General features: G+C 41.7%; 1 protein-coding gene across 1 annotated transcript in view; it reads left to right on the plus strand.

The window, feature by feature from the left end:
- Window positions 1-13,812, plus strand: part of KAT6B (lysine acetyltransferase 6B) — an 88,607-nt gene that overhangs the window by 51,421 nt on the left and 23,374 nt on the right. The window contains 6 exon segments of the mRNA XM_054071418.1: window positions 783-915; window positions 4,417-4,472; window positions 6,259-6,380; window positions 7,662-7,777; window positions 9,756-9,897; window positions 12,449-12,610. Of these exon segments, the coding sequence (XP_053927393.1) occupies window positions 783-915; window positions 4,417-4,472; window positions 6,259-6,380; window positions 7,662-7,777; window positions 9,756-9,897; window positions 12,449-12,610 (731 nt within the window).

Raw genomic sequence — 13,812 nt, forward strand, 5'->3', positions numbered from 1 at the left:
CAAAACTTTTCTTTACTTGAGATGTTTTTTCTCTGGAAAATTGTAAAGGTCTATGGTCAGTTGGTCATTGTAAAGGTCTATGGTCATGACCTTAGAGCAGGTGAAAGAACCTACCTCTTCCTGTCTTTGTAAGAGTAATTAAAAAAGCAGACAAACAAACAAAATACCTGTGTCTTCAGGTTCTCTAATCTCTGGATTTCTGATACATAGCTAGCGCCTCTCCCTCCTGCTCTCATATGCTTATGGCTTTCCATATTTAATTTAAAATCACATTGAATACTTCTTTCCTCCCCTCTCCCCCAAATACCCAGCTTTATCTCCAATAACTGTTCAGACATGGATATCTAACATGAACAGGATGCCAGATTCAAGTTGTTATTTATTAAAACAAGCATACCTCAGTGTGATCCGGCATTTTCTTTAGTGTGCTCTGGCCTAGATTGTTTTGTAACACACATGTGATTTTTATCACCTGATCCTAATTGTGTCTGAAGAAAGATATTGTAAAGAGGGACAGGCTAGAACAGAAGTTCTTCTAAGAAGCCGTTTGCTCACAGCCTTTCCTTGTTACCATTTTCCCCCGCCTCCCTTTCCATAGCATTTTGCTCTCAAAACTCTCAGAGGATGGTAGGAATGGATCACTTTTATCTGTCCTTGTCCCCTTCCCTGTGTGTTCTTCATAAGAGAATTTGTTAGCCTTTTATGCTCGGTGTGTATGTTGGTATTCACCTGCCGTACAGGTTAATTAAACTGTGTGCAACGAAACTCTTTCCTTTATGCAGGGATGTGGATCTGCCAGGTCTGTAGACCAAAGAAGAAAGGGAGAAAGCTACTTCATGAGAAAGCTGCCCAAATCAGGCGACGATATGCAAAACCTATTGGACGACCGAAAAACAAACTAAAGCAACGAATGTTGTAGGTTCACTTTGATTGTTTTAATGGTTCTGAGAAAGCAGTCAGATAGGAGTTGGTGCAGGCTCAACCACGGTTCTTAAATGTATTTCTAGGCAGGGAAGGAGGTGACAAGTACTCTATTAGATGCCTTTCAGTCCAGTAGCCAATCACTTCTTAATTATAGCAGGTACTTTTTGTTTTGTGTCAGAAGGCGATGAAAAAACTTCCTATCACTTTTCTAGATCCCATGATTTTTTAACAAAACTCGTACCTGTAGCAGATGCAAGTAGAAGTCTGTATGGCAATGTGTGCCACAGCTGTCTTTGGGGTGTAACTTCAAATGATTGAAGTACATGCAGAATCTGTACTAAGTGGGCAATAGTGAGTTACTTAAATCGGACTAAAGGAGATGGTTCTGCTTAAATACTTGTTCAAAAGCTATATACAAGTGACTGTATTAGTTAATATTAGCTCACAAAACCCACTCCAAAAAGCACACTATGCAGTCACTGCAGAAGTTCTGGTTTCAGGGGTACTCTAGAAAAAATTCTGTTGTTAAGCTGCCACTGGTTTCTAGGGAAGGAGGTTGCAGTTCCTCTTGCTTCTCAGGAATGTGTTTATCCAAGACAAGAGAGTGCTGTAATTCTTTTGCCATCTGTCATTCCTTGGAACATTGTAGTTGGACATCTTCAGGCTTGGTTGTAGAGTTGTTTAAGTATCGTTCAAATGCTGAGTTGACATCACGCTGACTGTTAAACAGGAACAGGTTCTCTATTAACTCAGTAGCATGTTTCCCTCCATCACACGTTCCTACACATACGCCTTTCTTCTCCTATTTGACTGTGTGGCCATGTCAGCTCAGCAGCTGAAAAGCTTTCTGGCTCTATCTACTGCTCGCTCTGTCAAGTGGCTACTCGCTGACTATTTTTCTCTACAGCCTAAACGCCTGTCTGACATTCCTCAGAGCTGCATGGGAGCTGCTGCAGAGCTTAGCATTTTACAGAATAATGATTTCTCGAGCCAGTGGAGCTAACAGGAAAATAGAAGGGGAAAAACATACAGTCCTAGAGTACAGCGCACTGGACAAGTTGATGAACTTAGTGCTCTGCAGCTTGCTGTATTCTCTCTTTCCTCTCTCCCTCTGCCAAAATCCCTCATCTTGCCCTTTTGGTCCTTGCCACACAGTTCAGCTTGTGCTGCTCTAGGAAGGTAGTGCAGGACAAGAATGGAATGTGTTGCTATGTGAAAATAAAAGATGTGGTTGGAGGCTCATGAGAGCATACTGTTAAAGGAAGAGCGAGTAAGGCGTTCTATTACTTCTCCATTCTCCTCCTGATAGAGTAACTTAGGAATTCGAAGGTCATTGAGATAGCCAGACGATGTTTGTTCTAACTGCAGTTCCTATTGTTGTGTGTGCAGAATGAAAATACTCCCTGTATCTGTAGCTCCGCCTCTGGTTTTACCCCTTTGAAAGCCTTAACCCTTCAGTTGGAGTTCTGATACAGTACTGCCATCCTGTTTATCTGAGAACACGTCCCTGGTTGGGGCACCCGTGTCTGTCTAACACAGTAATTCTGCTTCTCCTCCCTCCTCACACGTGTAACAGGAAGACTGGGAAAGTGATGAGGGTTTTACCGTTAGGTTTTGCTAATGGGATTCTGAGCTACGTCTTTTAAAATAACTGTCATGCCAAAGGACACAGGAGTTCTTTTAGACTTGGGAAATTAGAATGAATAGCTTTGTGAAGATTTTCTTCTCTTTGTACCACGCAAACATGTCAGAGTAGTAATTGGGGGGCTGTGTATATAGTATTCGCAACACTGTGGGCACATTTCTGTTGCTTCTATGTCTAATATATATAAACCAAAGTAATCTTGTTTTGGAAAAATAATGAGGAGCTGGGGCAAGGGACTGTTTCTCGTCGATTCCTATTTACAAGTGTTAGTGGGGCACAGGAGGTGACAGTATTGTACAGAACAGTATGTAGACACAGAAATGCAGGCAGGTTGGCTAATGCCACTTCCTTCTCTTTATGTTGTACAAAGAACATCTGTCCAGTAGTGCTGGAATCATTTTTTTGCCTGTTGCCCATCTGTAGGAAGCCCTTCGCAGGGAAATGGCTATGTAGGATTAACTGAACCCAGGTGTGTGTTGGCCTCTGGCGCTGGTGGCAATTACCACATCTGGCAGTGGGAACGGGCCTTGTGATGGACGTCAGCGTACGGCACCAAAGGGTTCAGAAGACTTAGAAGTCTGTGGTTTTGCTGCCTCTGAGGAGCTCACCAAATTTAAGGATGTGTGAGTGGAAAAGGGCCGAGTTCTTAAACTGGCAGGCCCTCGAGTTCAGTAAACCAGATGGTAGCCGCAGGCTGTTCGGTCTCTAATTAGAAGCGACCTGTTGGAATTAATTACTTCAGCATTTCAATTAGGAAGGCAAAAATCTGTGTAAGAAAACTTTCTGCTGCAAAGTAAATAAGTGAACTTCAAAGAGCAGGATGGAAAAGGGAATGAAAGCATTTGGTGCAATTACATAGCTGTGTAGGATCTGCAGTTCGGTTGTGCCTCCTGATACCTGTTTCTTGTACTGCAAATATCTTTTAACATTCTCTTTCTATATGATTGCAATATACTGCACTTCAGCATAGCCTTCAGTTGTTCCTCTCCCTGGCCCTCAGCGACCTGTCCTTCTGCTGTCACAAACGCTGGCTTTCAGCGTGCCCTTTTTCTTCCTGCATTTCCATCACATTCACCACTCTGCCTCCTTGACACCACCTGCGTTAGGCCCAGTTGGTTACAGCTTCTGTCCAAACACTGCTGGGGCTCAGTTTGGCTTTTTCCTTTCCTTTGCTGTTGTTATTTTTGCAATTGATACAATTAATAAAGAAAAGAGAGCTTGTTTCTTTGGGTCTGTTGTAACACCTTTCCTGAACTACCTTAGAAAACTACTTCAGAAGTGATTTCTGTTACTGGTGTTGGCATACGTAATCCAGTGAGTGTGGGGAAAAGGAACGCTTTCTTGAACACTGACTGTATTTCTTTAAAAGTCTAATAGCCTTTCTCTACCGTTTAAGCAAATGTAGCCTGAAGTTAAGGGTTTTACTATGCAGTATTTTATTAACCCTGAACGTGTGCATCTCCTCTGTGTGTGCAAGTAAATGCAGTGGTGGTGGGGCAGTTCTTGTACTCAGGCATAGTGCATTGGTGTTTTTCTCCAAAGCAGCACAGTTTTTCCAAGTAGGTGGGGAGACTGCATACTTGGGAGATCCTGCTATTCCAGTTGCTTCCATTTATGTGTACTGTGGACTCAGAAAATGGGGCAGGCAGTGGGGGACGCAGACAAAAGGAGAAAAAGGAAAAGGAATAAAAAAACTGATGTTATGTCTTAGTGTGAAATGTATTTCCAAAGTTTATGTCTTTAAATTGCTTTAAAGATGAAGTACGATGGCGTAAGTGACTTGTATAAACAGTAGTGCTGCTTGGCGGATTGTTAATGCTGGTTTTTGTTTCCAAACTTTTGCATAGGTCTGTAACCAGCGATGAAGGATCCGTGAATGCATTCACAGGAAGGGGGTCACCTGGTAGGGGTCAAAAGACTAAAGTCTGTACCACACCTTCATCTGGTCATGCTGCATCTGTGAAGGATTCAAGCAGCAGATTGCCTGTTACAGACCCCACTCGGCCTGGTGCCACCACCAAAATCACCACCACCTCCACCTACATATCTGCCTCTACACTTAAAGTTAACAAGAAAACCAAAGGGCTCATTGATGGCCTTACTAAGTTCTTTACACCATCACCTGATGGTCGCAGATCACGAGGTGAAATAATAGACTTTTCAAAGCACTATCGTCCAAGGAAAAAGGTCTCTCAGAAACAGTCATGCACTTCTCTTGTGTTGGCTACAGGTACCACACAAAAGTTAAAACCTCCACCTTCTTCACTTTTATCCCCAACCCCCATCTCTGGTCAGAGCCCTAGTTCACAAAAGTCCAGCACTTCAGTTTCTTCTAGCTCCCCCCAAAGCTCTTTCAGTCGGTCGAGCATCCCCCCCTTTAGTAGCCTTCCTGATAACAGTCAGCTGAAGGGGATCTTTGATGGACTCTCTCATAGCTATACTGCTCAGGGACAGTCGCGAGAAAAGGGACACCCAAACTATACGCCGCCCAAGCGCTTGTGTCGTAAAGCAGAATTCTCTTCTGCATCAAAATCTAATAACCATTTCTGTGGGAAGAAAGAGGTCAGGGGCAGGTTTATTGCTCATGCCCGTGCCTCTGGATGGGGTGTGTCTAGAGGACATGCTTTTAAAGCAATTGCTCACCTCAAGAGAACAACCTTCCTTAAAAAGCACAGAATTCTAGGCAGATTAAAGTATAAAGTGACCCCTCAGATGGGGACCCCCTCACCAGGGAAGGGGAGCTTGACAGACGGAAGGATTAAACGTGATCAGGATGATGGTAAGCAAAGGTCAAAGCGCCAACCAAACCTGCGTCCCATCCGAAACCAGAACTCTTATATTGTCACATAGGTCCTAGTTATTTCTCTTGTTCTTCTTAACTTTCATACGAAAGAAACAAAACTTTGACCTTTCGTCTAATGCTGACTAAATCTCCAAAACGTTGTTTCTGACTAATACCACACCACCTTTTTATTATGTTTTTGCATCCGTAGTGACACTAGGAGCCCCAAATGCCTTCATAACGTCGCTTATGGCTGTGTAGTACCGCATGAGTAGCCACTCTTCATGCTACTTCCTCATCCTTCCCCTGCCCCTTCCCTGGCCGTAGCGCTCTCATTGTGATTGTGTGCCGTCAGTGCTCATCATGGTGGACATCTCAGTTCATTTCCCTCTGCTCCACTGCTTTTTCATGAACAATTCCATCCTGCTACAGTCTCCACAACACTTGATCTGTACTGCTGTGAAACACCTTCCTTGTAATTACTTTTATTTAAGAAAAAATACAGCGTTTGAATGTAGACTTAGCTTAGTGTTGGTCTCCAACGTTTAAGGGCAATGATTTTTCTCTTACTTTAACCTTGTAGAGTGTACTGGAGTTTGAGTGGCATAGTTCTAGTGATCGGATATATTTCATTTCACAAGGCTTAAAACTGATTCAGTAGGAGCGGACTGTAAAGGCTACAGACAGACAAGCAAGTACTAAAAATAGGTCGCGCAACAGCAAATGAGAAAATGAGAAAGGGTGGGAGGGAATGTTTCATTTATGTTACTTGGTAATCCCAAATGTAGTTAAAATGGGGAGTCCTAACAGCCATAGTTGCTCTGATCCTGCTTAGGAGTATCATTTTGGTAAGGCACATGTAACCTTCATGTCTGTGAATGAACTTTTTGCTGGTTTTAAATAACAGATACTGAAATCAAACTAAGCATCAAACAAGAAAATACGGATGTGTATCTGGTGGGAAGCAAGGATACCGTTACACAGGAGGATTTGGAAGTGTTTAAGCAGGCTCGAGAACTTTCCCTGGAGGTAAGAATCATAAAATGTGATTATTTCTGTTAATAAAAGCCCGGTTCATTTCCACATATCTGTTAATTTGTAATATATTTCTTTTGCTCTAACGTATCTTGCTTGCTGTGAGTTTAACTGGGGAGACGCTGCATATAGAGCTACATTCTCCTAGATAAAGGGCAAGGAATCACACTGGAATGGGTCAGTAAGTGACACCGGGGATAGGTTTTGGAAGATACACTTGTACATTTTGGGCACAGGACTGCCCCTGTCAAGCATAGCTGGCATCGTGGTCAGAACGGAGGTGATGCTGGTTGCTAAGAATGTGCCTCATGAGTTTCCTCCACAGATAAACCAGCCACTGGGAAAAGTTAAGCCTGTCCCAGAAAACACCGTTTGGTAGGAAACTGGATTCAGTGAGTTCAGAACTTCATTTTGCACAATGATTTAACACACTTTGGGTTTAAATACTTCAGACTTGTTCTAGCAGTGAAAATATTTGAGCTGAATCTTGACTGTAACTGTTTATGCCAGCTGGTGTTAATGCCCGTATTTAAGGTATGGAGTGGTAATCAGAAGCTTGTGGAGACTGAGCTGGGGTTTGATTGGTGTTTTATTGGGTTTTTGGTTGTTTTTGTTTTTACCTGAGGAGGCTGGACACAACAGTGGAATCTTCCTCTAGCAAACCAGACTTTTACTTCTCTATGCCTATGAAATGAGCAACCAGTTTCTGAGACCCTCGGTCAGGGGGGAGGTGCAAGTAATGTTTTAGCTGCTGCTTTTTATAAAATTACACTGCAAGTGAGTTTGTCTTTTACTTTTTCAGTGATGGAAGTCACTTAATTTGATTCTAGTTCATTGTAAAGAATTGATACTACCTGCTCTGGGTCAATGCAGTAATGTTCTTATAGTTGTAATTCAGACTGTGTTAACAAACTCAAACCAAGTTTAAAGATTCATTTTCATTATTAGTTTGTAATTCCATTTGCTTGTGGAGAGGGTTCCCACCTCGCACTCGATGCTGCGGGAAGGGAGAGCTGAGGCTGTTGTGCCCATTTTGGGCCATGCACCATCTGTCTGTATGCGTTTGTAAGCACTGCTTGCTTAACTTCAGTGTTCACTATTATGTTTGGCTGTTGGCAAACTCCATCCTCTCTCTGTCCAGGCTGGAAGAACTTAAGCAACTGATGTGAATGCTGCAGGTTTCTCACACCTTCGCTGAGTGAAGTTGGTGATATAAAGCTAACTGTCCTTTTACTCTTTCTGTAACTAAAATTTTTCTTGTATTACACCTGGCAGAAAATCGGATGTAAAAACACCGGTGAAACAAGTGGGCGATACCCTGCAGTAATTGAATTTGGAAAGTACGAGATCCAGACCTGGTACTCTTCACCTTACCCACAGGAATATGCAAGGTAGCAAGCTGTCAGCATTGTCACATGGTGTTGGAACATTAACTAATGTGCTGATTGTAATTTATTTTATTGCTCTTTTGTAATTGTTTATTATTCACAACTTCTTCTGAAAGTAAATATGCTTTTGTAATTATAGGTGAGAATGAGGGTTTATCTTGCTTTTCTTTCCCTAGTTCTAATAAAAGATGCATTAGAAAGACTGATTTTCCTAGTCCTGCATAAACATAACCTTGCAGTGGATATTGGCGTGGGTTTCTTTGGGGATTTGTTTGTTTGGATTTTTTGTTTGTTTTTTTCCCCCTAAATGGCTGCAGCCAGACATGTCCAACTTCTGGCCCTTTAGAGCAATTAATGTTATTTGTCATTCAGACTTTGTTAACCTCCTTTCTCCAGGGACCAGGGAGGAGTCTGAACATGCTAGATAAATAAAGCCAGCCAAGCAGGTTCTGGCACAGCGTCTTGTTCTGGCTGCCTTTGCCAAGGCACACCTTGGCATCAGGCAGAGAGCGTGCACTGGTGTGCGTGCTCTGCAGGTCTCTGCTGATCTTTGCATGTGCTGGAAATAAGTGGGTTTTGAATCTGTTGGATCAGTGGCACAAACAGAGATTTCAGAACTGTACGCTTAGCAAGCAAACAAGTTCAGTGGTCAGTTGCAAAATGCCTTTGTGCAGCATTGTTGTAAACTGCCTTTTCTCTCCATCCGTCTCGACCCTGGATATCCCCGTCTTTGGATGGTGGGAATGGGGGATATATCATGAATTGGAAGTACAAAAATCAAGGGCTGGTAAGACGCATAGAGAGCATTTCTGTTTTCTCTTATTACCACTGCTTTTATAGTGCTACTATTTTATCTCATGTACTTTTTTATTCCCTGAATTTGTATCATAATGTTAAAGAGAGTTACGAGTTTACGAGTTCCACCAAGTAAATTAATCCCAGATAGAGGCATAACGATGGATAATTGCTGGTATGAGGCAACAGTGGATGGCTGTTGTAGGAGACGGTGTGGTTCTTGGCTCTGGTGCAGTGGGATTACATCATGGAACAAATAGTTCCAGCTACTTTTTTGTGTGGCTGATAAACTTTCTTGGAATACTGGAACAGTGTAAAGCGTGGTTGTGATCCCAGCATTATCTCAGGGTATGCTGGTAGCTTCAGAGCAGATAAAGGTTGTTCTGTGCTCTAAAACTTTGTAGACTAATTTCTGCAGCAGTCTTCCCCTGCATCAGTAATGTAAAGGTGAAGGTAAGCCATAAGATGCTCTGAACAGAGTGGTTTTTGGTGCATAGAACTTTTGGTGGCCTACATTATCTTACACAGGGCATATGGGTTACCTGCATGTAGTCTGAACAGAATCCTTCCTAGAGGAGTGCAGTCATCTGTGGGGCCTGTGCCATGATGTGTGGAAGGGAGGCCTTTTGCTCATAGGCAAACTGTTGGGATGGGCTTCTGCGTTCAAGTGAAGGGACAGTTTAGGTGGAGGTAAGGGGGACAATCCCTCTGCAGATTTTTTTGTGGAAAGAAAAAACATCTCCTAGCCTTCCCCACATACACAACAAGGACGATTAAAGAGAAGACGTTCCCTGGGTTCTGCTTTGTGCCTCCTTTGTCTTTATTGGAAGGAGAGTGGAATTTGCAGTGTAAATCTAGTGTGCCTACATTGACAGAGGCCATAGCAAATGCTTAGGAAGAATGTGGGAATGGGGGAGTCACTAGGGTCTGATGGAGGCTAGGCCACAACCTTTAACAGGATTAGGTTCGCTGGGATTTGTTGAGTCTGATCTTCTCTTATCTTCCTCTTCTAATGGGTGATGCATATGTTTAATTGTTCACTCTAATGCGATTTCATTTATTTATCTATTTAAACTTAATCATCCTTTACCTGTGGTACATAATATTTAAATGGGGAGGAGGTAGCTTTTTTGTTTACAGAATTTAATGCATTTTTGTATAAAATATCTTTCTAATTTCCATACAGATTACCAAAGCTTTACCTGTGTGAATTCTGTCTTAAATACATGAAAAGTAAAAACATTTTGTTAAGGCACTCAAAGAAGTGTGGCTGGTTTCATCCTCCAGCCAATGAAATCTACAGGAGAAATGACCTGTCAGTATTTGAGGTAGGTACCAAAATCGACATTTTGCCAAGTAACCAGTTTGGTTCTACAGACCAGCTGTAGAACTAGTGAAAGCTTTTAATGTACTCACTTGCTTGGAGATTCTTCTTGTTCTGCAAAACCAAGGGCATCTTCCATGTTCTGCTCCATCCTATTCAGTCACAATTCTTTCTTTCTTCATTCGTGCTTCATGCGTTACCAAACCTCTTGAGACACTTGTATGGCGTGCATACAAGTCTGTGAGATGGAGACTGTGATGAAGACTCTTTGACTGAGTTGGCTTTCCCCTCTCAGCCTCTTGCACCTAGTCACTTCTGACTGTTTGAGTTCTCCTCAGTGCAGGGAGAATAATAATCATCATGATGCTTCCAAAGTAGAAAAGCTTCTTTGATGCTGTTTATCAAGAAAAGTATTTAGACGTATGTGATGATAACTTCTTTTTAGTTGCAGGTATCATAGATCCTATTGAATGTGTTTTCACATTGTATAGATGTCTGTCATGCCTGGTCATTGCCATTACCTGTTCAAACGATGGTAGATGCAGTCTTGAAGCCCTTTCTTAAATTAGAACAATATCTTAATATTTGGTTCACTTGTTTGGTTTTGTGTTATTAAAGACAAGTAGCTGGCTGCCTCAAGATTGCTTCCTTCCTGATTTGGGCAGTTCTTATAAAGATTGGAGATATGCCAGCAAAAGACTCAGGTTGTAAACAGACTGACCACTTTCCTATCCAGAAACAAAGTTGTCCTACTCAACCCAAATCAGGTTTTCTCTGTTTTGGGAGCTGTACAGCACACAATGGGCAAGTCCTGCTCTCTGGTTTATTACCAATAGCTACTGCAAACACATGAATAAAAACCTCTTAAAATAATAGAGTAAAATACTACTGAGAGAAAGGGGGATTGACACAAAAACCACACAGAAAACAAGGTGCACGTTGAAGCAATGTCCCACCTCTTCTTCCACTGCTTTTATTCCTTTTCTCTTTTTGAGGTGCTTCAGGAGACGCTTGGATTAAGGCTTCTGAAATAAAGTGGGTTTTTTGGTTCAAAGGTTAATGTAGAGTGTTACTCTGGTAACTGTAAAAACTTTCTCATCTTCTGATACCCTTCCTTACCGTCCTTTCAGGACTCTTGAGCACCTCGTTAGGAATGAGTTTGGTGTTTAAGATTTATGTACCTCTGCCCAGAGCGTGGCTTTGATTGGAGAGGAGACTTGGGCACAATTTACCCCTGTGCTGCATGCAAGAACCTTTTGTCCGATGCTGGCTTTTGAAGTTCCAGTCTGTATCTTTCTTTTTGCTCTCTCCTCACATTGAGAACTGATGGCTAAACTGTGTTTGCCGGGAACTTCTTACATTTCTCTACGACTACTTACTGAAAAGGATAGCATACACAGTTTGGGGTTTCAAGCTTCTGGCTTACCCAGTGATTTCTACTTGGTTAATGTTTGCATTTAATTTGTGTACTTGCTAATAAGTGTGAAAAGGAAGAAAAATCATCTGAACAAATGGAGTGAATGGTAGGAAAGAGTACTGCATTTGATAGGTACTCGATTGCTGCATGTGAGTTTATCCTGATGCTTTTAGGAACAGTAGCTGTCCATTAAGTGGTTTATTTAATCCAGATAATGCAGCTGTACTGCTGAATTCATCTCAAAATCACTAAATATATCCAAAAGGTTAGGGTTTACCCAACCCTCAGATTTGTAATTAGGATTCTTATCAAAACCAAATTGGAATAGAAGATGACATCTTTGTCAAACAGTGTGCATAGTGTTTGGCTGTCCCTGAATGAAATACAGCAGTAACTTCATCACAGAACATCAGTGCAGGCCTTTCTGTTTGGGAGATGGTTTCAAAAATGCTATTGCCTTTGCCAGAGCCTTTCCTTTCAGGAGGTAATGAATTGAGCCAGGAAACCTGCATGTGTCCAGTTTTTCTGTGGCTGGTGGAGTCACAGCGTGACTCCTTACACTCTAACATACCTAGACTAGGTAGTGCTGAGCATGAACATTTGCTTCTCTTGCTCAATGGTGTTTTAGTCAGCATAAAAATTGTCTTGTCTAATTTATCTAAAACATTGCTGTGATTGATGTGTAGTTGGCAACTCATTCGTCGCCCTTATGCCTTAGGGATTCAACACAATGCACTGCATTGTTTTGGTTTTGTTTCTTAATTGCTGTACACCACTGCCTTCTCACAAACCTGGGTTTAATGTAGGTTTAATTGGTACTTTTTTGTCTACCAGTCATTCATTTTCATTCCAGGAATGAAGTGAGAGAGGTAAGTCTTAGACAATTAAAAGGTAAAGTTACTTTGTTTAATAAATACAGATCCTTGGAGGATACTTAAAATGCAAAGTAATTAGTGCTCACTGAAGAATTCTTGTTTAAAAAGAAGCTTTGTCATTTGTCTTCTGGACCTTGATATGTTTTTTTTTCCCTAATACCGTCTTGTTCATGGTTCCTTCTAGGCTGTGATTGATTCAAGAGATTGTGTTGTCCCATCCTGTTGGTGGCATAGGAAATAACTGCATCTGTCTTGCTTTCTAGGTTGATGGAAATGTGAGCAAAATCTATTGTCAAAATCTTTGTTTGTTAGCTAAGCTCTTCCTGGACCACAAAACCTTGTACTATGATGTTGAACCATTCCTCTTCTATGTCCTTACAAAAAATGACGAGAAAGGCTGCCATTTAGTTGGATATTTCTCAAAGGTAAAAAGAGTGTTGATTTTTATTTTCAAGCGTTTGTAGTTTCCTGCTTAACATTTGTGCCAACAACAAAGCAAAACAGTTCAGCAGCTTGAAATCTTCTTAATAAATCTCATTGTCTTAAATAAACTCGTACTTTCTTGTCTCAAAAATTGATGCAAACTGAGGAATCATCTGTGTATTCAGCTTGAGTTTTTTGTTTCTTTTTCTGTTGGTTTGGTTGTGGTGTTCTGTTTCTTTCATTTCGTTTTGACTGTGCTGTGGTTCCACTTGAAAATTCAATCTTTTTCCTCCTCCTACCATTTTTGCATTAGCATAGCAAGTCAAACTTCTCAAAGTGCTAGGAGCTTGAACTCTTGCTGTGTGTTCGTGGTTTTACTGCCAGGAGTCTAAGCTGGCTGGGAGACAGAAACGCCAGCCACGTTCCTCTCCTGTGCACAGCCTGCTCTAGCGCAGCGACTCTGTGCAGTGTAGGAATGCAGTTGCTGGCTTCATGGTGGATACCTGCTTTAGAATGAAGGTCTTGTGGGATTTTGCTTTGAATTTTAAAGAAATAATAACTGCTATAGACAAAAATAATATTTATGTGGACTGTCTTGACAAACATGACCAAAAGGAATGGTGAAGTGTAATCAGATGTATCTGCAACAGGGAAAGCTTCCATTAGTCACTGTGTCCATAAGAAGTGTGATGGACAGTTACCCAGAAATTCAGTACTTCTTGTCTCTAGGGACACTGCCTCCCTCAATATCTAACTTTCTTTAAGAAGTGGTTTGTATGAAGATATTGCATAGAAGTTTAGAAGTCCTGACAGAGTACCTGCATGTTATAGCAATCTTCTGGGAGTCTGACCGGTTCCTGCTGATATATGGGCCCTGCTGGGATAAAGTCACAGTGAGATGAATAGATGCAGTTTGCATCTCTCCTGTCAGTCAGCAGTTCTTATGGCACACACATGGCAGCTCTGCTAGAGGCCAGTATCAGACTATAGGTTTATTTAAGGTACTCCAGGTGTTGAGTTTCTGTTGATATTTGTTCCTTAGAATCACAGAATTGCTTTGAGATGATTGAATCCAACCATGCCTGTCCACTACTAAACCACATCCCTGAGCACTTTGTCTGCCCATCTTTTAAATCCCTTTGGGGATGGGGACTCTACCACCTCCTTGGGCAGCCTCTGCTAGTGCTTAAGAACCCTTTTGGTG

Source organism: Cuculus canorus, chromosome 7 (assembly GCF_017976375.1).
Source record: "Cuculus canorus isolate bCucCan1 chromosome 7, bCucCan1.pri, whole genome shotgun sequence".
NCBI classification, from domain to species: domain Eukaryota; kingdom Metazoa; phylum Chordata; class Aves; order Cuculiformes; family Cuculidae; genus Cuculus; species Cuculus canorus.